Source organism: Pezoporus flaviventris, unplaced genomic scaffold, assembly GCF_033815535.1.
Source record: "Pezoporus flaviventris isolate CSIRO_AGI_PZ_B2104156 unplaced genomic scaffold, CSIRO_AGI_Pfla_v1 ptg000078l, whole genome shotgun sequence".
Classification (NCBI taxonomy): Eukaryota; Metazoa; Chordata; class Aves; order Psittaciformes; family Psittacidae; genus Pezoporus; species Pezoporus flaviventris.
In genome coordinates this window covers 3,019,229-3,044,235 of record NW_026892626.1, presented here as the reverse complement: position 1 = coordinate 3,044,235, position 25,007 = coordinate 3,019,229, and the positions used below count along the sequence as shown (strand labels likewise).

Here is a 25,007-nt window from a genome sequence, read left to right as displayed (position 1 = left end):
AAAACCACCTCACCTTTTTTTCTTTCCTCCAAACTGTAATTAGCTAATGAAGTGACACAAACTGTGTGGGGTGCTTGGAGGCTTCCAGGGCACATGGAGTTTTGCAAGGCTTGCGCGCTTTATGGGTATTGTGTAACATTTCAGTAACAGGCATTGCACATGTGTAACATGTAAAGCATGCAGCTGCTTCCAGAAGAAACTCTTGCTCAGAAGACTACCAGAGTTAAGTCATCATTTGTGCTGAGATGAACCCCACTGGCTGCAGTGAGAGGCCTCAGAAGCCCAGTTAATATTCAAAAATTGGCCCAATGATACAAGTTTAGGAATGAGCCAGCAAGTTGGATTCACTTAGAATCAGTTTTATTGCCAGGTAAGAAATTCATATTAATATAGTGAATACATATGTTTACAAATAAACATTCTTAAAAAACAAACAAACATTTTATTGTAGGAAGTATTATTGGTATCATAAACTCTGTAGTTAACAAGTATTAACACGGGTTTACTTACAGAACATACAGTTACTAAAATATTTCCACATAAAATATGCTCAAGTTACACGAAATCTGTGTGAATTAGAGTGCAGCTGTAATGTGTATCTAAAGCATATGGATTAACAGCAACATTCCATAACGGGTCAAATTAAGTCAGCCAGTTGTGAAGGCAATAAAGATTAAAGGAATAAAAGTAAGATAGTGGAGAATCTGGGTTGTGTGCAAAGTATTTGTCCCGTGGGCTTTGTCCACTTTCGATAGTCTCAAAAGGTGTGATGATACAATTTAGCAGCACGCTTATGGAGAGATGCCGGTGCTCTCAGGATGCAAATCAATCTCAGTATAGCTAAAAAACAGTGGTCTCTCCATTTAACCACATTTCAGATTTAGCCCTTGCATCCTTGACTAAGAAGCACTGCCAGTCAGTTGAATACAGTAAGAAATGCCACTTCCAATTCTTACAACAGAACAGCTCTCACTCCTCCCTGCATACTCTTCCAAACTAATCTCCAGAAGACTTCACAGCTAGTGACAATGCAACTGTAGTAAGATAGTTAGTTAGAATTTAGCCAAATGACTTTTTTTTCTGGTGGAAGGGCAGAAATTTAAGTGAAAGACTGAGTTCATTGCCTGTCATCAGGCTGTTGCAGCACCGTCATCCCATCCCAACTCTGTTTATCTCTTTGTGGATGTGACAAAGCCTTTACAGGCCCAGGACTGTGAGTCTGCTACCAGTGCCCAATTCAAGAGTGGCTTTACTCACACAAACAAGGCATTCTGCTCATCAGAACCACAAGCAAGACCACGAGTCCAATCGTTTGTTTAGTTTAAACCCAGATCTCTGACTTTTGAGACTAGTCTGTTAGCCTCTTCCACCAAATAGTCCACCAAGAGGGAACACCACTATAGAAAGCCAAACAATAGAGACATTATACCATATAACATTTAGTTGAACTACAGAGAACTACCATGGCTAAAGCAAATACAAAACGAGAGACTAGGGGGAAAAAGTTTAAATTGGGAAAATTGAGGGGCTAACTAAATGGTCTTGCCTCTGCAACCACTGCATGGAGATATAGTCCAGTTTCCCTTCAGGACACACAGAGCAGGCTGAGCAGGGCAGAACCCTTGTCATCCTTAGCAAAACATGAGGAAATAGCTTAAAGGAACAGGGGGTTCACTTTGAGAAACAAGACTGTCATTGAACAATAGTAATACAGTAAAGGCACCACCCACGCTTAATTTCAGTCTGAAGCAGTTGAAGATAGGCAAAACATATAGGTGAAGAAAAAGTCCTGACAGTCTGCAAAGTGAGAATTGTTACCATCTGCCCGAAACCAGGAGGACTGTGAGGGAATTTTCTGATGCCCTTATTCCCCCAGCAGCTTTCTGTGTCATATGATATGTCTCTTCTTATTTTGGAGGTTCCCAAAAATTTCAAATCAAACAAAGTAAACTCAAAATCTTCTGCTGTTTTTTATCATCCTGCAGAATTCTTTGCCAGCCAGAAAGATTCCATATGCTTTTAATCGTAACAGTCTTCATTAATTCCTTGTGAAAGAGTCTTTGTCCTTTATTGTATTTGTATTTTTTGCGCTTTCTATAGATTGGTATGAAAGTAGATATTACAATAGTAGATGTTAGGGGCTGTACCAAGATGTTTACTCTCGGCTTTTCACAGGTCTAGTGATTATTAATAGGTTTTATACAAAATTGCTCTCTGAAACAATATAGTATATTGTTCTCTCTTTCTTCCTCTGTCTCAAGGCAGGAACATAGTGTAAATATTTAAGCAGACATAAAGTTTCTATAGATTGTGCTACTTCTCATCATGGATTTTAGTTTCAAGTAAAAAAATTTAGTCACAAGGGTTTGTGTTCCATTGTGAAATATAAATGGAGTTTATAATTCAACCTTCAGTGTGTATTGCTGAATGGCATTAACCCACTCTTCGGCCTACAGTTGGTTGGATACCAAGAGTGTCCTGGTGGAATTTCCTTTCTTCTCTCTTCTTTTTTTTTTTTTTTTTTGTACTATTATTTTATATTTTTAAATTTATTTTTTGCCTTTCAGTTGAGTGTTTGTGTTGTGTGTGTATTTGTGTGTATTTTTTAAAGGATTTCATTAAAAAAAATAAAGGAAAGGAAACCAAACTCAAACAGTTACTTCTGTCTTGCTGTTAGTTATGAAGTATGGCTGTGGGCCCAAATAATGCTGGCTTCGGGTTGTCAGTGGGTCGCTTAGCGTTGGGTCTCCCATACCATGCTTCCCCTTGTTTGTGTACGCTTGCCGTCTGAGAGACTGGTCATTGGGATCCCAGGTCTTGTAGTGGGCATTGTAACCTAGTGGGTGTGTGTGTATCTTTGCCATTCTGGATTTCTGCCCATTCTGTTTGGTTAGGCCACTGTCAATCGTGTAAGCTCTGTTTTCATCTAGGCGCACTGGATGGAGTGGCAGGCTCCCCTTGGCAGCCAGTTCTGCAAGATGCCGGCGTTTGGTGTAGAAGTCATCGTTGACTTTGTCAGCTATTTGGATGTAAAAAGGGTAGAGGACAAAAAAATCAGTTGGATACAAGAAAGATTTTACAGTTTAAAGTATGTCATGCAGTTACATCTGCGGACTAGATACACGCACAGGTCCACCAGCAGGAGCAATTTATGCCACCTCCCACTCCTTATTTTCTCTCTGTATCATATTTTTGGATGCTGTTATGCTAGGCTTTTCATGTATTCAGACTAAATCCTGGTGCCCTTTAACAAAAGACTGTGTTTGCCCCGTACCATTCAAGTTGTGCTGATGCTTACATTATGGGGACAGGTGTGTATGAAAGCACAGCCCTTTAAATGCGAAATGGCATGTGGGTGTTTAACCAAGCCAGTTGTAAGGTCCAGTGGTGTGTGAAAGATGGAATCTGTTCTCCTAAATGGTTGGAGGTTCACTAATGCTTTATGGGGCTGAAAATTCTTTGGGTTGCTGAAGGTGATGTATTGACCCCATGATTTTACAGTCAATGAAAATTCTGAATTCCAGATTCTGACATAATTTTCTGAGGCCAATGTCACTAAGAAATACAGCAATAGCCCTGCCAAAAAATACTGCATTGCAGTTCTCAAATTACAAGTTTGCCCTCTGCGATTTCCTAGACAAGTGTCTTTCAGTGCATGTTTTTTCATGATTGTTGTATTGCTAGGCTTGTTTAAAAAGCCATGCTCAGGACGCTAAAGGCATTCTACAGCACTCCAGCAACTCGTGTCAGTTTTGAGACTAAGTATCAGGGGTTAAGGCAAGCTTAACTGAATTTTGTTTTTTGAAGATCTTGTCTTTTATGTAAAGAAGGTTTATTTATCCCCTTCAAAACTCTCGATTTTTATGCTGCCAGATATGTAGATCAACTAACAGCGTGGTGTGTTAAACAGCAGTGGTGTGATTTGAATATATGATTGTGTCAGTCTGGATTTGACTTTTGCTGTATCCTGGCTAGATCCATCCATTTTCCTTGAAGCTATGCCATGTAAGGCTTCCCTGCAGAAGTCTCCTACATGTAGCTGTCTGTACAGCTCAGCTCCTCTTATCATGGTGAGTAGGTTTTTAATTCCCTGCACTGTTTTTGCTTATTTTCCCTCTTTTTCTCTCTCCCCAGTATTTCTAGGAGGCTTTTGTTGCACTCTGCAGTTTCCCCTCTCTAGTTCTGAACTGGTCTTTATGCAGGGCAGTGAAATTCCCATGAGCACCACCTTAACCTTCAAGCTCAGGCTTTGGGTCTGTATCCCCCTTGTCCTGGCCCCTCAGCAGGGAGGAATATTACTAAAAGCAGTTGCTGTCTATCATCTCATGACATTTTTTTTGTATAATGACTGTGCAACTGGACTTTGCACTTAAATCCTTAGTTTTGTCATTAAAGAGGTGCTTCCTCTTTGATAAGCTGAAATTGCTCATTTGTGCTATAAAATTAGGCTTTGTGCGCTTTCCTCATCTCCATCTGTTGGTTTTCTTTAAGCTCTGAGTTCTTGCTTTTCTACAGCATACAGGTGTCTTCTGTTTTAAACAGATCCCAGAATGGAGACAATGGCTTATACTCATTTCAGTACAGGATGAGCAGTTCCAGTTGCTGCTAGACCTGCAATGTTTTTACAAAGAGAACCTGCCAAGTTCTGCTTTGTTTAATTTAGAGATCTGTAATCTGAATACTCAAGAGATTGTATCTATTTCTCATTGGAAGAGCATTTTCAAGTTCTAAATGTGGCTGGTCCTTTTAATTTGTTAGTATTCACTGAGTGCCACAAAGCAGTGTTATGCAAGTTGAGTAAAACCAGGGGAGAAAGGCAGCCTGTATTTGTAATTTCTCATTTAATTTCTTGATAGTTGAGAGAAACAGTTTCAGAAAAGGCATTGTGAATATCTACACAAGTATTTATTTGTATAAGTTTTTACATCAAGGGCATTGCAAGTCAGCTGGTTGGGAGAGTGATCTTCTATGTCATGGCTTAGACCTTGTCTATCTAGGAGAAGTCACGCTAACTTACGTGATTTAAATTCAGCGTAGTAAATTATGTCCAGCTCCTAATATAGATACATTTGTCTGACTATTTCACATTTAAATTGGTTTAATTTGCATAGAAAAATTAAAAACTAAGCTAATCTCACGTAATGATAGAATAAAATTCTAAGTTTGTACTTTTAACTTCATCTTAGACAAGCTGCAACAATTTGTCTTACATAACCAAGATCTTTGATGATCAAGTAGAAGGCAAGTAATGACTTCTGTGGTGATGCAGTTATGTAAATGATGACCAAACCTGCAGGTATTTGTATTGCCTGATTTTGTGTGCAATTTTTCTCTTTTGTATGGCCAAGTGAAAAGGCTTTCTCGCTTACACCTTTCCTCCTGCCAGCAGTGGTCCCAGGGCTCTGAATCTTGTCACACATCAGAAATGTTATTCAGATCTCCAAACACATCAAGATTGATGTTCTCACAGAGAGTATGTAGTAGTATTGTTCCACATAAACAACACCCTCACTGTAAACACTAAGCAAGGAAGAAATGAGACTGACAGTGACTGTACCTATGGCACATCTGTGATTTTGCTCTTGGTTATGCAATGTTAGATGTAAAATTTTCAACTGTATTTGTTTCTTATAGAAGATCACGTTCAAGGTCAGGCTGGATAAGCTTTGAGCAACCTGCTGTAGTGGAAGGTATCCCTGCTGCCTGTGGCAGGATGCTCTTTAAGGTTCCTTCCAACCCAAACTGTTCTATGATTCTATGACCATACAAAAAGTTAAATGATTAATTCTATAAATATGGTTTCATTAAAGTTACTTAAACTAGCCTATAGTCCCTTTCTAGGACCTTCTCAACTATTGTCTGGAAACTGGGCTTGAAGAGAATTTACAGATCAAAGCCTGGTTTGTTCTCATCAGCAAAGTCAAGCAGAAAGCTGTCTGGTTGTTTGAGTTTTGTGTGGCATTGACAGTGTGGGAGAGCTACTGTCGGTGTTTGTCCTGATCAAATTATGGTTTGTAGGACTTTGCGTAAGAATTTCTTATGTATGCCTAGGAGAATCATGCTACCACTGAAAGCCAGCCTCCTTCTCTAATGTTTTAACTTCTTAAAACCCCAGTTTCCTTTCAGCATACATGCTCAGGCTTACACATAGGCACATGTACCAGAATTGGGTGGGGGAAGTACCATTGTAGCAAATGCGTAGCAAAAATGCTTTGATAAACCCAAATTGTTCAATTTTTCAAAAGGCCTTTTGGCAAGTCTTGAAATGTACTGACTAGATTATAGCTTTTCTCATACCAGTATGCTATGGCCCAGTGTGAGTAACCTGATGATAGTTTCATGCAGAAACAGGGACTTTTCTTCTGATTTTCAAAGCAGAAAAGATTCAGTAGACTAAGATTGAGCATGGTTTTGTAACAGATATTTTATCAAGAAAAGGATGTTTATGGTATCCTCATGCCAACTACTTTAGAAATCAACTATGAATCTCCGAAAGTTTATTTTTCTTCTTAACTAGCCCCTATAAATAGTTTGTGGACTTCAAACATGTGAAGAGACAGTTTGAAGTTACAGGATGGATTTCTTATGTGACCTTGGGTACATGACTCAACTTCCTTCTGCCTTGGATTCACCAGCTGTAAAATGAGCTGTTAACACATTGGAGGAGGTAGTTAAGTGTTAGGAAGTTTAATTGCTATTTGTAGAGTATACTGACTTTTCAGATGAAAGGTGCTATAGAAGTGCTTTTTGCATTGGCTTCTGTATATAAATCAGAAAAATAGGATTTAAAGATATCACTGTCATGTTTGCAAAGGGAGTAAAGAATTAGAATTGCAAAATTAACAAATGAACAATAGGAAAAGAAGGGCTTTAATTCTGAGTGTTCTTCTTTATATTCCCTCCCTCCAGTCTTGGCAGCTAATTATAAAAATGTTCTCAGTTTCAATATTTTTGTAAGGTTTTTACTCCTTTAAGGTAATGCACCCACAAATTTAGTTACTGTTGTAGCTGTTCAGCTGGAAAAAATGTTAAAATATGAATTTTTTCCAACCTGAAGCATGTGCCTGGGAGGGGGGAGAATTTGGACTTTTCTTCCTGCTGTGCATTAAAAGAATAACTGAAAAAATAGAGAAACGGTGTAAGGATCAAAAGAAGGACATCTCCCTCCCAGCTGAGCCCCTTAACTAGTAAGCTAAAGACATGCTTTCTCTTCCTGTCTTTCTAGACAAAGAAATATTGAATTTTCTTCATTCTGAAGCACAGGTTCACCAGGGTGGGGACCATCCCAGCAGAAGCTGGGGTGTACCTTTCTGGGTAGGGAATATAGATTTGAAATCCCACGCAGTTGGAGCTCATGTATATCCATGAGCTTATCTAAAAGGTGGTATGACTCCACTCCTCACTGTTACCTGAATTCACCAGTTCCTTAAAGGCTGTTTTATTTTGATCTTGAGTTTGCCAGTATGATACAAATGTGTCAAATATCTAGGTTCAGACTCTTGCTTTATTCCTTGAATTTTGATTTTGAAAGGAGATAGCTACCAAGCTGCTTGGGATAGAAAGGACATTGGAATTCATAGAAAAACTGCAGTGACTTTAGGTTCATTTAGATGAGGTAGCCAGAAAGGAATTGGCTTTTGATAGTACATTTTGATTGAAGTTTCACCATTCTGCCTACATCTGTCACTAACAGAGACAAGCCTTGCTCTTGCACTGATTGAGGACTGGCCATGACCAAACTTTGAATTTTCACATATTTTTTCCTAATCCACAGGTATAGAACAAAAGATTGCGAACCAGTGAGTCTCTTCTAGAGTAAGTACCATGGATGATAGTATGTTTTCTTGAAAATCAGTGGCAAAAATCTTTGTGGCTATAATAGTCAGAATTTCTCAGCGTGTGCACTTGAGAATGTTACCTGTGCTGAGAGTTGGCCCTCAAGTTTTGTAATATTGTTCTGGTCCTCGAGTTAAGCAGTCTTCCAAGTGGCTGTGTAACCACTTCTGGCACAAAGTCATGTGAATGTGCTTCAGCACTGTGTACTGCTTTCTTTTTTTCTTGTAAAACGCTGCAGTTATAAGCATTTCTGTGTAGAAAGTACAGCTAACTAAGGAGGCCTTAGGTACTTCTGAAGCAGTAATTTTTGCTCTCTTCCTCATTGCTAATCCTCTTATCTCTGTAGGTCCATAAAATGACTGAATTCTTGCACTACTTATAGCTATGGGAAATGTATAGAGCCCTGACAGAAAATATGTCCTACAGCTTTTGTGAAAGGAGGCACCCAGGAGTTGAAGAACTTTTGAAGTGAGAGAGGAGAATCCACAAAGGAGTGAGCCCTTATAAAAGCTCTGAAGACATTAAAAAAAAAAGGGAAAAAAAAGAAAAGAAAGGAAGAAAAAAGAAAATAAAAGCTTCAGTGAGAGCTTTCATTCACAGACAGAAGGTGCAAAAATACAGAGGGAATCCTATACCCCAGTAGACGTTTCACAGGATTGTTCATTATCTGAACATATTTTAAGAACTGCCTTGTGAAGTCCTGAGCTTTATTCTAGCCACAGAGAGACCGTGTTTCAAATTTAAGGCTAGAGGCGCAGAAAGCAAACCGATGGAAAGTACTGGGGGACAGGATAGCAATGAAATTACTACAGTGACACACCAAGTAACAGCTAAATACACTAACTGCCTATTTGTAGGTGTGTTCTGTGTAAAAGTAAAGCTGTCCCTATGTAATATTTACCACTTCATAGCAAGACTTTGCTTCAACAGTCATGACTTTGCTGAGACATGAGTGTAGTTCCCTGAAGCTATGGAAGCCCTGCACTTCTCTCTCCAAGTAATGAAAGTGAAAACTCCAGGGAAGACAAAAAGGTAATGAATCTTGGCTCAAAGACACAATGAGAACTTTGCCCAGGGAGATACTAGGTTGCTGCCTTTGGCAGTGGTGTTGTTGATCCCATCTGAATGTGTGATTGCTTATTCATTTGCTTTTCTAAGCTGGCATCTAAGACGGTATGTTCAAAGGCTTCAGAGATACAAGGCAACTCTATGTGAGAGTTTTTCCAGGAATTCATCTGAAAATCAAAGAAATATAATTTCTAAACTAGCACAAGTTTTTTCTTGGGTGAGGGGGAAAAAGCTAACATGGACCTAAATAGTTGCCTTTCTTTCTTGAAAAATTCTAATACCAGTTTGCTTTTATTTAAGATATTCTAAAAAGGAAGATGCCATCTTATTACTGTGAATTCTTTCTCATTATTTTTATTCCCTATACTAATAGAAGTAAAGAAAAATACATAATGTATAGAACTACACATAAATTATTTTCATAACTCTGGTGGAACCTGCTTTTTATGACTGTGTGTTATTCCTCTCCTGGCCACCTTTATCACTTTATACATTTAACCATTTCTTATAGTGATGTGGAGAGAGACCAGCCATGAAAAGGCACACCATATCAACCTTTTCTTCTGCAGATGTTATTTGGAAGGAGCTTGTCCACCTCCAGAAACAACACTGAATTTGTTTTCCCAGTGAAATAAAATTCTATTTTCGTATCAAACATGAAGAAACATAAATATGTAGGCCCAAACATTTCTTCTTTTCTATTGATTACTTTCTTGACAGTTTCTGAAAGGCTGAAGAGGCCAAAATATTTCTGGGGTTTGAAATGCATTAGAAATGGTTTAGAATAGGAATGTAATTAGACTTGGTAAGTAGAGACTTCAGTCTCAGCAGTGTTCTCTTTATCCACTACAGGCAGTGAAGGCTGCTGCTTGTCTGGGAACACTGAGACAGAATTTGCCTAACTCTTCAGGCATCAGACATCATGTGGGTATCTTGTGTCCAGGGTTATAGTTCCCTGAACACAGGAGCAGCCACATGTCCTGTGAGCAGAAACGCCCTCTTCTGACAGCATGCCAAATAAGCACAGCACTGCAAACTCTGGGTTTTCTTTTTCCTTTTAAAAACCTTTATTTACTATGTAAGTTTAGACAGGCTTCTCCTTGGACATGAAAACCAGCTTTTCCTGTTTGCTTTTGTGTACTTGACTGCCTTGATTTACACAGTATGAAATTGCAGTATTTATGAATTCGATTTTACAAAGTGCTGCAGTGATACGATGATTTGGTTTTGGACAAAATACTCTAGACACACACACATTGTACCTAGTGTAGAGACCAATGACATGCAGAAGACTTGTATCTAAGGAGTGAAATTAAAGCAGAGCTTTTCCGAACCTCAGAGCTTTGCTGCAATCAATAGGTTCCGTCAGTCTGGAAACAAAAGGTAGCTACATCATGTTAAATTAAGATTCAAGTTGTAAATGTTTTCAGGAGACCTGAAATCTGTTGCATGCAGACAGACAAAGATTGTGCTACTTTGCTATATCCTCACGTGATTGAACATTTTAAATTCAAGCATCAAAATATTAAGCAGCTGGTTCAGTATTGTGCAATGAATGATAAGTTTGAGAAGGAAATAAGATTGCCAGTTCTATTCATGAACCGATGGATGAAATTGTAAAATAAGTCTAAGAGAATTATGCATTCAAATCTCTGACTTCTTTGCAAATGCAGCCGGTGGCTGTCCTGTAAATAACTGTAAATCTGTTTTTTCATTATTTTCTTCCTAAAGGCCTCATAAGCTCATGTCCTTCCATGGCATCTACAATGGCAAATAAATACAAAAAGTTCTACTGTGAAATATTTATTTAGTTTTATCTCATTTAGGCATATTTATCAGTTTGAGTTTTACTGGAAACCTTATATATGGTAAGAAAATTTGCCTTTTGAAATAGAAACTGTCTAAGGAGTCATGCTGTCATGCTTAATTTCTGAATAAAGCATATCTGCAGCATAAACTGATTATAGAAAATGAGGGTTTGGCTTGCTTTCTAAAAATACTGTCCGAAGCCAAAGAGGTTACACTTAGGAGATTTACTTAAAAGGCTTCTTCTGCTTCTTCCTTCAGTGAGCTTGCTTGCTCACTTATGGTTTTTAATGCTTCTCAAGAAGACAAATCAGATTGTGTTAAAAGTTTGCAGCAATGCTTTCATACCTCAACAATACTATGAAATTGTTTGCAACCTTTTTGGGTGGTGAGGACCTTCAGCTTGTTTAAAGCATCTGAAAATGTATGTTTGTTTTTCCTGAAGGTGTCAAAATGGAGCCTGAAAAAGCTGTTATATTCCTGCCCACATTTATGTGTAATAACTGTTCTTAGCATGAACTTAATTTAATTTTTTTCACACATTGCTGTTGTCACAGCATTCCGTGTGCTGATTTTCATTTTAAGTTTTTATACTTCTTAAATGTTTTTGTTTCTCTTAGTGTACTGCTGGTTATAACTCTTAAACATGTGTTTGAATCAGCTACAAATGCTTCCAGTTGTGAGGTAGAAAGCTGTGTGAGAACACAGAAAAGTGAGTTCAGGGCTCTGAATACATAATTTAGATGTGGGTTTAGTGCTGGAATAAACTTGCATTTTTCTGTCTCTCAACTGGCATCATACCAGATTTGCACTATTACTTCCGAATACAGAATGAGGCCTAAAGGCTTTTCAAATTGTGTTGGTTAAATGAAAATAGCCTCAGTGATGTAATAACTATTTTTTTGTAGGACCTGGTTTTATTTGATCTGCTTCTTTACTGCTATAATTTTAACAATTTTTTAGCAATAGTTCCATATTGAAGTTGATTTTTTTAAAATTAGCTGTGGCCTGAGGTGTTTTTTTTTTCTATTAGAAGGTTACCTTTTTCTATTCTTTTTGCCAGAAGGAATCCTTTTTAAGAGAGAGTTATTAAGGAATTAATTCCATAGCTGTACTTGCACACAGTTGTTTTTTTCTTCCCCTTCCCTTCCCCTCCCTTCCCTTCCCATCTCCTCTTAGACTATGTGACGTTTGTATTAAAGTCTTCTGCCTAATTGTCAGAGTTTTCCGAACCAGAGATAAGTGTCAGACTGCAAAGAAATAGTGTTCCCTGGCAAGTGCCTAACTTGCGTTGTCAGAATAGAATCAGTTTCATAAGGTTTTCTTACAGATTGGGCAAACCCAAAGGCCAAGCAGACCTAATGCCTGTTCTCAACAGAACCCTCTGAGTAGCCTTCACATAAAACTGAAGCTTTTGTGACTGGCAGACAGTCAACAAGAATCAGTAATGAAGCTGACTTTAATACTGCACACACAGACTTGAGCTGTGCTCAGCTCCTACCTCTACCCTTCTCTCCAAGCACTGCAATCCTAAACCTAACTTGGAAGTGAGAACCAACCCTGTGGAGCTGCACGCTTTCCTCCTTCCTTGGGCAGGTTGCTTGCAAGGGAAGGTGAACTTTTCTCAGGAGCACCTTCCACAGCCCAGAAAGCTTTGCAAACTTTCCCAATATGAAAATTACCTGTTGTACTTGGTATTACCACTAGGATGGGACAGACTGGTATTTTCTTTGTGGTGTTTTCTTGATGCTGTAGTATCATAACTGCCAGATATCAATTCTCCCTCCCTACTCCCGTTTCATTTTCTTGCGCGTTCAAAGGGGAAAGACTTTAGGGAAAATTAGCTGTGGGCATTACAAATCATGTTACTGCTCTTCCTCCATGCCTCAACACCTTTGTTATTATAGTATGCATGTGTAGGTGTAAAACAATGATCTTTATGGCTTATATCTGTGTAATTTCTCTCTTAAACACATTTACTGTCTTTAGAACATCCTTTGCAGAACCAAAATAGCAGGCAGATAGCTGCTACTATTTATACTCTATTGTTAATAAGGGATTCATTCCTATCAGTTGTCTTGCTAGTCTTCATTGATATTCATGGGTGATTCTAAAGAACATCACACTACTGCTGGTGACATATCCATGTACAAAGCTGAAGAATATGGAAGCTTCTGAGGTTTTTAATTTGGTTAGAACCAAAAATCTGTATTATTTCTTAAGTAAACTTGCCTTACAACAAAGTAATCCTTGTAACTGCTTTAAATTACCGAACCTTAATGTTCATGTCACAAACATTGTAAATGCAACAGACTTGATGGAATAGTTCACAGCTCTGTTGTCTGCATTGAGGCAGATTCTGATCTACTTGGAGAAATAATACTTGCATACAAAAATATGCCCAGTGTGATTCAGTAGTACTATGGGAAATAAAGTAGGAGTATAGGATTTAAAGTCTGTTTCTCACTGAGTATGCTTCCCAAACTCCAGACTCCTAAATTTATTCCTTAATTAAGTTTTGAATGTAGTGGGATTTCAGAATTATACTGTCTGACTTCATTCCGTTATTCTTTGGTCAGTTCTTGGGAAAATTTAAATCAAAGCTCTTCCTTAAAAAGCTACTTCTCATTTTTACCTTTGGAGTTTTAAAAACTGAAACTCTTGTCTCAGTCATTGTAAGCTGATTTATGTTTGAGTATTGTCAGCATGAAAGATTACTCAATAAATACAAGTTGTCCATGAAAGCATTTAGTTAGAGAAACTTATAATTTAATTAAAGAAAATTCTCTCCAAGACTTTTTCCCCAGAATTCACTCAAAGTTGAAACTTTGAAATCATTTATAACTTCACTTCCATGTGCTGAGTTTAGAACACTCATTTGGCACTTCTAACAACCACTTGCAGTGTATCATAGGTTGAGCACCTGTATGAAACTCTTCTTGCAAAATATTGCCATAAATGCCCTGCACAGCTAATAGTCCAGGAGGAAAAAATGAGGGGAGCATGTTCAGAACCACCTGTGTGGTTGATAGGTGGGCTCCACAGTTGGCAATGTAAAAGTCATGCTTCATGTTAAATCTTGACTTTAGCTAGGATCCTACTCTGGTGCTATTTAACTGCAAATTTTCACAATTCTTTATATATGCTTATGATTAACTTCTACTCTTAAGTAATGATAAAAAAAATGCATTGCAGAATGAGAAGTTTATATGTAGATAGGTGTTTATAGTGCAAAATAAAACACTGACAAGTGGGGCTTGCTCGTGAGTCCTTCTTGGCTTTTCTCCTGGTCTGAAGGAAAAGGGTGTTTAAAAATGTTTGCAAGTGAAAATGTTTAATCTTATTAGACTTTGTCTTTGCATGAGCTGCACTTTGTTTTTCATTGGTTCACTTTCATTTAGTGGCATTGTCTAACAGTAAAGTTTCACTCAAGTCTTCACATCACTTAATGTGTAAAAAAATCTCATGCATAATTCATTAATATTTCATAGAAATAGGTTTGAATAACCTGTGCTTGATTTAGATTTACTATTTTCCTTCCTGTGGCCATCAATGATCTCAGTAAATGGAAATAAAGCTGGTTATGGAAGCTTGTGACCTCTAAAGACTGAAGTCTTCAAAGAAAAAAGTCAGTCAAAAGACAGTACAAAGCCCCTAAAGGAGCAGCATTCTCTAGCAGCCAGCTGGACTCACATTGCTGCAGTTGTACATCTGCCTGTTGTGTGTTATATAAGGGAGAAAATTATTTTTTTGTTTCATTTTGATTCATTATAATAAGGATTTTTAAAATCAACTGGTTTCCAGAGAACCAACCTAATTTTTACTGGAAGGATTTGAGCACTCTGTGGTGTATAGCTGATGGATTGTGAAGTGACATTCATAATCTGAACTTCACTGGTGAGGGTTTCATTTTCACATGAAATGCTGGTAGCAAGATAAAATGGCTGTTTCTCCATTGTAGGAGATCTACTGTAGAGAACATGGGTGGAAAGAATATCAATTTCAAGAACAAGACTTAAGGATACACAGATTTAAATTTGCTATTTTGGCATGAAAAATAGGTTAAGAATTTAATAGTTCCTTATAAATAGTCTTCATCATAAGACCATTTAGTGGACAAAATTCAGAAAAAAACAAATTCCTTAGGTGTGATTCCAACCCAGAAACTGAAAAAACCTGAGAATAAGCTTCAACTAAATGCACCTAAAGGTGAGATTTCCTTTCTTTCACAAGTTCAATGTGCTGCTAAAGCCTTAAAAATGAGACACGTAGAAATCTTTGAGAGCATCTTGTTCGGGTGTTAAAACTGCTTCTTGTAAAAGAAGGACTATTTGCAGTTTCCTCCCAGCAGCCTAGATATTGTTTCTGCTAAGACCCATGTATCCCAAAAGCATTACCCTCTCCCAGCTCCATATATTTGCAAAAGGATGGTATGGACAAAAGCTCCTTGGATGTCTGGTTGCTTACAGCAGAATTCCCAAGCCTTAGAAAGAATATCACCTAAATTATTGAATTAATTTAATTTGATTTTAAAACTATTTGATTTTATATTAAAAAGTCTTTTCTTTTGAAAGGCTGTAAGAGAATGTCAGCGATGCAGACAATCTTGCTCAAGATAGTAAGCCTTTCAACAAAACAATATATTCATAATTAAAATATGGTTACCACACTAGAAGAAAAAATGAGTGTGATGGATGATAAAATAGGAAAATATTTTGATCAAGTCTCTCCAAGCACTTTTTATTTACCTATGGCAGAGTGCCTGCTGGTATCAGAAGCCAGTATGGTAAATACACAGAAAGCAATTAAATGATTTAGGGGAAGCAAGAAAAGCTCTTGGAAGCCAGCATGCACTGGGCAGGATGTGAAGTAGGGATGGGGGGGATCTCAGCAGAGAGGAAGGTAGAACCAGTGGCACTGGCATTGCATCTGGCTGGGCAATGGAAAGGCTGGGGGAACAGAGCCAGCAGTGGGGTGGTGAGATGGGGCTGGTTCCTTCTTGGCTTTTATCCTGTGCCTGAAGGAGAAGCAAGGATTAAAGTATGAAAGACTTCCTTAACAAATGAATGCTCAAAATCTGGCCTAAGTAATTACAATGTTTAAAAGATACCAAGCTTTCATGTTATACTTCCTTGAGGTCCATAGTTCCATTATTGAATCTGGCAGATTGCCCAGACTAGCATTACCCATGTCATGGAACATACCTCTAGACATATGAAATCATTAATTGAATCACCCTCTGGATATGACAAATGATGCATTAATCTGTACTTCCCTGTTTGCATGGTGTTAAATAGAGGGAGCTACTCCCATGTCCCAGATTTTTTTAATCCATTTTTGTGCAACTGCTTATGGAAGTAGTAGCTGAAAATTTCTTTACTGTTTGAAATGAAAGCACAATTCCTTTTTAAGCCTTATAAAGAAACGTGGATATTTACCTGTCACTGTAACAGTGGGGTTGGTATAGGGAAGTAAAGTACCACAATCATAGTATGTCCAGTAATCCTGTAGTTTTTCTTCCAACAGTGGACTATTTCAACCCCTGTGAATGGAAGGGCAGGCCTTTTTCCCTGTTGGGTGTTTCCATTTTTCTAACTACAGTATTTCTTTCCAGCTCAGAGCGCAATAGGGAACAGTACAGATCTCCTCTTCTGGTGAGATAGGTATCAGATTCTTACAGGGCAGTTGTGAAGTCACTTCTATTCTCATGAGACCGATCTTGAATCAGCATAGAGTTGCACTTATTTCTATGAAAATGAAGATCTGAAGCTTAAGAGAAGGCACTACCAAATTTCACATCAGACAGGAGGATGATTCAAAGTGTTAATGTTATGGTGATCTTCCCCTTTGTATCCTTCTGTGTATGTAGATGTGAAGGACAAATCAGACAGTTTTCTCACATGCTTCACCTTTGGAGGGAGATGTTGCCATGTGGCACTTGCAGCCACAATATTTTCCACATAAAAACAGTGACCTAAAGAGGAGATATTTATTCTTTGAATGTCAGATTTGCAGAATCTTTGGAGTTCTGCAGCTGCAAGCAGAGCTGGAGCACTGTCTATTTCCTTTGAGATCAAGGAACTGTGAAGCTTCAAGTAATGCTAGGAGCTGTAGTCTCACCTATGTGATGGTGAGTCTGCTGCCAATTATATCCTCCTTCTAGGTTCACTATATCCAATCAATTAGATTTGATTTTATCCCACAGGAGACTACCAGTATTACTGAAGGCTTTCTGGGTCTTAGTTTCAGTAAACTGAGTTACCTCTTCATAAGTCCTGCCCAGTCAGTTCCCTAAGGGTCTGTGTATGGAGGGAGAGAGGAAGAAGAAAATTTATGAAAGAAATATAAAACATAATTGTGTTAAACTGTAGATACAGTTGTATTCTCAGTATGCGCATGTATGTCTTGTGCACATCTCTGGCAGCTTTAGAAAGTTGGGTTTGGGATATTTTATTAATTTTTCTAAAAGGCCCGAAAGAACATTGGTCGCTTTGCACTCCTTGAAACTTAGGAAAGAAAATGAGCTGTTGCTGAGCCAGGCTTGAAGAACAATTGCCCTGAATAAATACAGCTAATACTGCAGGATAGTGAGGCACATTTGAGCTCTAGGAAACTCTTATTAAGCAACAAGATGGACTTCAGTTTTTACAGCTTAGCAGAGTGCAGCTTGAAGTGGAATTGTTCATGCTTTCTGAATGTGTCTGAATGATGTGTACAAAAATTTGTGATGAGCTACCTTTGTATGTCCTGGGACTTGAATTTCATGAAGGTGTTCACATATAAGATCCTCATCCACTTGTAGCTTTAGGCATGTCAGGATTGCTTAAGTGAGCAATAACCATTTGAGCATGGAGTAAAAACACGGTTGATGAACTGGAAATAAGAATAATTTATGCAGAAAAACCTCTTTTTGCACTTTTCACATAAATAATCAAATACTGCAAAAGCACATTCTTTGGTGGGAAAAATTTGGCACTGTTAAAAAAGATTTTCTGGCTAAAAAAATGGATGAACAAAGTGCACTTATCAGTCAGATAGGCTAGAGATACTGGCAGATGGATTGACTGCTTATCTGTTCTTTCGAGAAGTACGTGTTTCTCTGACTCATTTCCAAGGGGTCCTCTACCTTCTGCTGATTATTCCCTGGTGGTGTATGTGTTAAGATATGTGTAAGGAAAGTGAAATTCTGGTGTAGTGAGGAAAACACTAAGTAAATCTCACCTCACTATTACCTTGTTTGTACTCCAAGAACTCATGAGAGAATATAAGATAGGCACAGAATGTCCTCAAATCATTCAGACATGTAAATGCCAGCAGACAGTAACAGGAAAAGGTGAATTTGGTCAGTAGCCGCTGGTCAGTGCTTAAGGAATTCTGAAGGCTGCAACAAATAAAGAAATTCCTAACAAGTAATGAGGAAAATATCCTCTTCCACTGAGTAAGGGTTTTGCTGTGCAGTTTGAACTGGTTCACATAAAAATATTTTGTTTTTTAAATAAAATAAAGCCACATTGGCCTTTTTAACTCTGTTCTCCCCTGTTGTGCTGAATCAGACACTCTCAATGCACACGCTGCATTGCATACATGCATGAACAGGCCTACTTCAAATTGCACTCTGCTCGGCTTTATGATTTGGAGTCTAGGGTGTAGCTTTAAAATAGCTTCTTAGGGGTCAACTTGGCCTCAGTACCAAGGTATTGGTCATTCCCATTCAGTATAAATGCAAATTAATACACTTGCTTCAACGCAAATTAGTAGCAATGGCATTGTGTCTCTTGTTTTCACAAGTGCTTGAGTCCTAGGTGCTGAATTTAATACGGATCCTGAGCATGATCAAGATCACCGGGACTCGCTTCATTTCTATGAACTGAATTTTCACAGCATCCAGTCACTGAGGGATGAGTAGCTCACTTCTAAAATTAGAGAAATTTTTAGGACATCTGTAATCCAGAAGAAAGCAGCTGTGTGGAAGTTAATTTAATACTGCCTCTGGTAAAGCATCCCTTTTTCAGTTATCTAAACTTCTTGCCACTCATGGACACATTATAATATTAATGTACTATAGCTACAGATGCTACAAAGCAACAGGAATGCTTCCTCCTCCACTCTCTCCTTCCCCTTAAAGAAGAGAATTAAGTGGACTACACCCAACCAATGGGATCATGCAGTGTAAGAGGCACTTAAAAGCATATGAGTTGTCTCAAACACATGGAGGAATATAGAACACATCTTTTATTACATTTCTGTTGTGACAAATGAATCCACTCTCAAGCCACTATCAATGAATGCAAAGGAAAATGGACTACACTCATTCATTAACCTGCTATGGGGATGAGTAAATGCAGCTCAAACTTAGCATCTGAAAAATGCAATTGCCCTGTGACATGAATACCAGGTCAGGGTGAACTCAGTCTATGTCTGTTTGTTCAAAAGATGTTGTCAGGTTAAAACTGTATTGGTATGCCTGATGTAGGCTGGTTGCTATTTTCTTCCACAAGTCTCATAAAGCCAATCTGAACTTTGCAATATATGGTCTGGGTAGCTTGATGTCGGCGTGGTCACAAACCCAAACCTGGCTGGCATTATGGAAAAACCTCTTTGTGATCTTGTGATGTACTCAAGAAGCATCCCTTAGGAGAAATCATGGCCTTCAGAGTCTGAAAGTGGTTATAAACTGAGCATATTTAACTCTTACTCCAGGCAGAAGTGGTGAGTGTATCACAGCTTCAAAATCTCTGCTGTTTTCTGCTGAAAGCTCTGGGAGGGGGTAGGGGGAGCAGGAGAGAGCAGAAAGGAAGGTTTGGGGGAAAGTATGGGAAGATGGTACAATCTTCCTGGAAGAAAATGTCCCTGCAAGTTATGTTTAATTTAGTTTAAGATTCTAAGAGGCTTTACGCAACTTCTGGAGTTGAAGTGCACAGACTTTCAAGGTTGATTTAACTGCATGGTTATAATCTAGCTGCTTAAAAAACTTGTACTCAGACACCCAAGAAATATCTACATTCTAATTTAATAATTAAAAAACCTAAGTACATTCAGTGGTTCTTGGGCAGATGAGAGAAGGTTCTTTTAAGTGTTTCATCTCTCATTTTATTATGCTTAAGTACCTTTTAGCTTTGATGACTGGCTTGACCTAAATTGACATCTGAAAAAGAAGGCTGATATCAGTGCATAAATCTGTGACAATCACCACATCATTACACAGTATCACCTTTTGAAGAACGAATTATAAAGCTACTCTGTCTGAACTCAGAACTCAGCAGAATTAACCCTTGTCTTTTACAAACGGATTTAAAAATGCTACTTGCAACAATCAAAACCAGCAAGATAAAGCAAAGCCAAACTATTTGAGGTGGGGCTTCAACATACATTTTGTTAGAGGTCTGCTATCCTGAAGTTCACATAAAGGAATGTCAACTTGTGATGGAATATTTTTCCAGCATGATGAATACTATATTCCTAAGTCAGAATGTTCTCAGCTATTCTGAGGTTTTTCTGAGCTAAATAGCTCCGTCTGGAAATAGGCAGTGTGATACTGCTTTAAATTCAGGGGGAATGATGTTAACATCCATATGTGTAAGCTGAGCAAGGGTTAGTGGGAAGCTATGAATACACACCCCCCCAGTTTGTAATTTAGTGTTGCCTAGAAGGGCCTGAAATGTAAGGTGATAAAGGCTTTCTGTCTTCATATGGTGTGAGCAGATATTTACAGCCATTGAAATGTACTACCAACTTATGCTTCCAATGGGAAAATTATATTGACATCTTACCCCACTATAGTCTTCCCCACCCCACCCCGTAACTCTTTCTTTGAGGATCTTCCCCTCTTTGTTTAAAATCATAGTATGATATTAATCAGTAGCAGGAAATAGCCTGATCACACTGTGATCTTTATTAGGAATTTTCTGATGCACTACTTGTTTGAAGTCATGCTGCCTCAGAACATTCCTCCAGTGACCTACTAATGCACATCTTGCAGAAAATGGGAAAGCTCTTACTTCAGAAATGTACAAGCACCTTCTCTTTTGGGAACTATTTAGCAGGTGTCTAAATTATATGCTTTACATTTGCAACACATCCGATGTTTTTCTCTCTCATTTGTTGAGACAGGTATAGAAAATACATACTGAAATGTATATAGGGAGGTATGTCCAGGGCATAAAGAACCCAGGCTTAACAATCTGCATGTACCAGGTGAAACCTGCTGATGAATGGTGTACAGTAGGTATGGAGGTGTTTTGGATGCATTTCTAACTACCTGCATGTGATCACCAATACTTACATGTAATTTTCTTACACTTCTAACTAACATGGTATTCTGTATTAAATTCTGTCAGGAATTAGTCTAGATAAGCAAGACTTTGTTTTTAACTTTGAAGCAGAATGTCAGCTGACAACAGCAAATACAACATGCTGCTCTGAAGGAGAAGTCATGCATCATGTTGCTTACTTACCAACTGCTTTTAGAGAGGCGTACTTGTTAAGCTCTTTGCCTGGGGGCTGTTGCTCATATGGGTTTGTGATCTGTCCCAGGCTGGGATATGAATGTTGATGTGCCATCTGAGGAAGGAGAGGAGATGTTGGCATGACATTATTCATCTGTGGTGCATCTGTATTAAAGAAAACAAACAAGCATTAAGAAAAAATAAACCAGTCTTAGGGGTTTAACAACATTATTCTGCACAGTTTAGACTGAATCATGAGATTTAATGAAACAAAACACTATTTACTATGAAGTGGGATTTTGAGTACAGCAAACCTGTACTTTAGTTAATTTCATTAAAGGATGACATATGATTATAGCAATATCTGTTAACTGTTGTATAAAAACTATTACCTTGGAACTAAAAAATAGGTTTTCAGAACAATTGAACACCAACACAAAGACTGAATTTGCTGCAGCATTAGGGTACCAACCTGAACTTGAAGTTTATTCTGAGATAGCTTGAATACAGGGCAGTAGTATCACTGTCTCCTGCAGCTGAATAGCCAGGCTGATTTAATCAGGCAGGCTGCTACATATAAGCTTTTAATACCAGAATCAGCTTGGTTATTTGCACAGCGTTATATCGTGTTCTGTAGACATGCCCCACAGTGTAGAAAGTGCAATTTTGGCTAATGACCATCTTTAGGTAAATTCTTCAAAGCTCGCACTTTGTCCTTATGTTTTCTCCTTTTCCATGACAGAAACGTTATCACAGAATCACAAGATGATGACATTTTCTGTAGCAGACATAACTAAAAGCAGGAGCTAGTTACTGCTTATGTACAGTTCTATCACCGCACTCACCCCATATCCATTCTGGAGTTGATTTTATAGTAGAGAATATAGCCTGAATACTTTACAGGATGTGCCACAATTTATTAGTTGTTATTGGTGTTTGATTCCAGTCTCTAAAAAGTTTAGTCTGAATTGTATGCTGCACTCAGTTTGTAAACCTAAATTTCAACAGTTTTCAGTATGGTCAGCATATCTTTTTTTGCAGTCTTTTTCCAGGCTGTTTATTTGAGCTCTTTGGAGCTGATTGTCAATCCTAGAACCTTATCATGGCTTCTGAAATCACAGATGTGTGCATTTTTCTCCTGCAATGAAACCATGGTTCAGAATTGTGACAACACAGTATTCCTACAGCATCAAGCAGTGGCATACGATAAGGTAGAGAGAAAGCTGTGCACTTAGGCAAAAGAAGGCTTGTGGTGATGGAGTGAATGGACCACTCCCCAAGTGCCCCCAAGATCTGGTAGGAGCCAAATATTCCTGTAGTTTTCCAGGATTTTAAGGGAATTGAGCCACTTCGCTTTCCGTAGCTCATTAATGAAACTGAATTCATGAACAGGAGCTCTGAAATGAGTTAACACATTTACTGCTGGGATACAAAAGAAATCTTGAGGTGCTTTTAACTTTCTTCTTTACCATTATTGCTACCTGGTGCAGTCCCTGCTGTGCAGGCTGAGGCTGCCCTTGCCTCTGCAGGGCAATGTGATCACATCCTCCTACCTTATACACGCATAAATAAATCATGAGGGCACCTAGAGGCAACTCCAGAGAAACAGTAGAAGTGCTACCATCTAGTAACACTGGTTCTTCTTACTGTTACTGATTGGAACAAGCTGGTTGTAGATAGTAGGTAGAGCTGAGTGAGAAATGATCTTCCCATAAGAAAAATGTTTTTCTGTAAGTTTGTTTTCTTTGATCTAACAAATCAAATCTGAAGTTAGATTTTTTTTTTTCAAATATTGTGTCAGATCAGAAGAAACATTTTGTTATGATTTCAAAATTATATAAATAATTTGGCTCACTTTAAAAAAGAGAAATGTTATTTTGGATTGAAACCCAGAAATGTTTCTACTCAGAGTTCCTCCAAAAAGTATAGGAACACTTTTTGAATCCTTTTTGGTAGGTTTACCTTGAAAGGGTAAGTTTATTAAGTCAACCCTTTCACAGAAACAGTTGTTATTTTAATGAATTGCTATTTTCGAATAAACAGAAGCTCTCAGCAAGTTTCTGTTCAGCTATAGTACTCCATGACTGACGTAACTAAGTCTTTATTTTAGAGCAAGAATTCCTGAAATCCTATTCTGTTCCCATTCTGTCTCTAGATTACAGCTGAGGAAAGTCTCTCTCTAGTGGCTTGAACAATGAAATAGCTGACAAGGCTTTCCAAACCATCCATATCTTCCCAATATCTCTCTTTTCTGATTGCATCTACAAGTACACTTGAGGAGGAAGGCTAGCACAGCCAGGTAACAGGGCAGCTCTAAAAAGACCAGCATGGGTGGGACCCATCATGTAAGGAAGGTGTCAATCTTCTTCCACTACATCCACTAATTTTGTTTTCTGAGTAGAGCTAAATCTTCTCTTCATAGATGCTGCTACTATGAAGTTCCCTTGTGGCAATTCTTATTATTCCATCTGTCAAAACATCATGATTTCACTGTGATGAAACTATTGTATGCACCAGTATTTCTATGCTGTCAAAGTAAGTGACTTGCAGCTGTGGAGACTTGCAAAACTAAAGTAAATAAGGTATAGTTAACCATAACTGGTTTGTTCTATTTTTTTTTTAGCTATGTTTCTTACTTAGACTTATAATTTTTACTCAGTCATCTTTTGAAATGTAATGAAGAAAGTTACCCCAGAAATGTACTGGGGAAAATGAATTCTGTGTACTTCGGTTTTGTCCAGGTTTTTCCCTGGCAGACTATGTTGCTGGGTTTGGTTCTTTGAGTGTTTGTGAAGATGTAAAGAAACCTTTTTTCCATTTCCAGATCATCTTTGCTCTTTTGTCTTGTTAAAAGCCCAGAAATCTCCTGAATTATGAATTTCAATCAATTAATGACAGCCATTCTTTCATTGCTGTAGTGACTGCACGATGCCCCTCACTCATACCCAGATGCTTACACATGACCAAGTCATCACATAGAAGACAGTTCAAATTACTCATTCAGTTAGCCATGAGCACAGAGTAAATTAAGCGAAAGGCCAAACTCTGGCAAAGTGCACTGAACTATATTGAAGAGCAGTTCCTCTTTATAAAGGGAATCCCATTGGAACAGACTCCTAGGGCCTAAAAGGAAAATCTCAGCCTGATACATACATTTGCCTAAATCTGAATCATAACAAGTTTTAGTCTAACTGGCTGTAACTGGTGAATGTTGCATTTGTTTGCAAGCTCACTGAACTGTGTGATCTGATTCCTTAGCTTTGGGTTTCTACAGGTAAGTGAGCAAATGGGACTTTTGGGGAGAACTTTGAATGGAAAACGTAAGTATGTTGTTTTCTCCGCACGTAGTTAATGTAGTGATGATGGGTAAATTCACCTATGTTTGGATGCTATTTTGGAAATGCTCATGATTGAAGTACAGTGTCGTGGTTTAAACCCAGTCAGGTAACTCGTTCACTCATCCCCCCTCTTCTTACCCTCCCCCTACTCCCGGAGGGACGGAGAGGAGAATCGAAAAGAATGCAACTCCCACAGGTTGAGATAAGAACAGTTTAAACCACGACAAGTAACTAAGGTATAACACAAATCACTACTGCTACCACCAATGATAATAATGATAAAGGAAATAACAAGGGAAGAATATACAACACCTCAGCACCAGCCGACCGATAACTCGCCCCCCAAGCCCGACCAAGCTCTGACCGATACCTCCTCCAACCCTGCAGTCTCCCAGCCCTTCCGGCTAACTCCCAGTTACATCCTGGGCATGACGTGCTGTGGTATGGAATACCTCTTTGGTCAGTTTGGGTCAAGTGTCCTGTCTCTGCTTCCTCCCGGCTTCCCCTCCTCCCT

General features: G+C 38.4%; 1 protein-coding gene across 3 annotated transcripts in view; it reads right to left on the bottom strand.

The window, feature by feature from the left end:
* Positions 1-338: 338 nt before the first annotated feature.
* The window catches only part of SHISA9 (shisa family member 9), a 184,503-nt gene continuing 159,834 nt past the window's right edge, over positions 339-25,007 (bottom strand). For all 3 annotated transcript variants that reach the window (XM_061473243.1, XM_061473244.1, XM_061473242.1), the window contains 2 exons: positions 21,165-21,320; positions 339-3,019 (listed from right to left, as the gene is read on the bottom strand). In XM_061473243.1, coding sequence (XP_061329227.1) covers positions 2,649-3,019; positions 21,165-21,320 — 527 coding nt within the window. In that variant the 3' untranslated portion in view covers positions 339-2,648. The remainder of the gene's footprint in view (positions 3,020-21,164; positions 21,321-25,007) is intronic.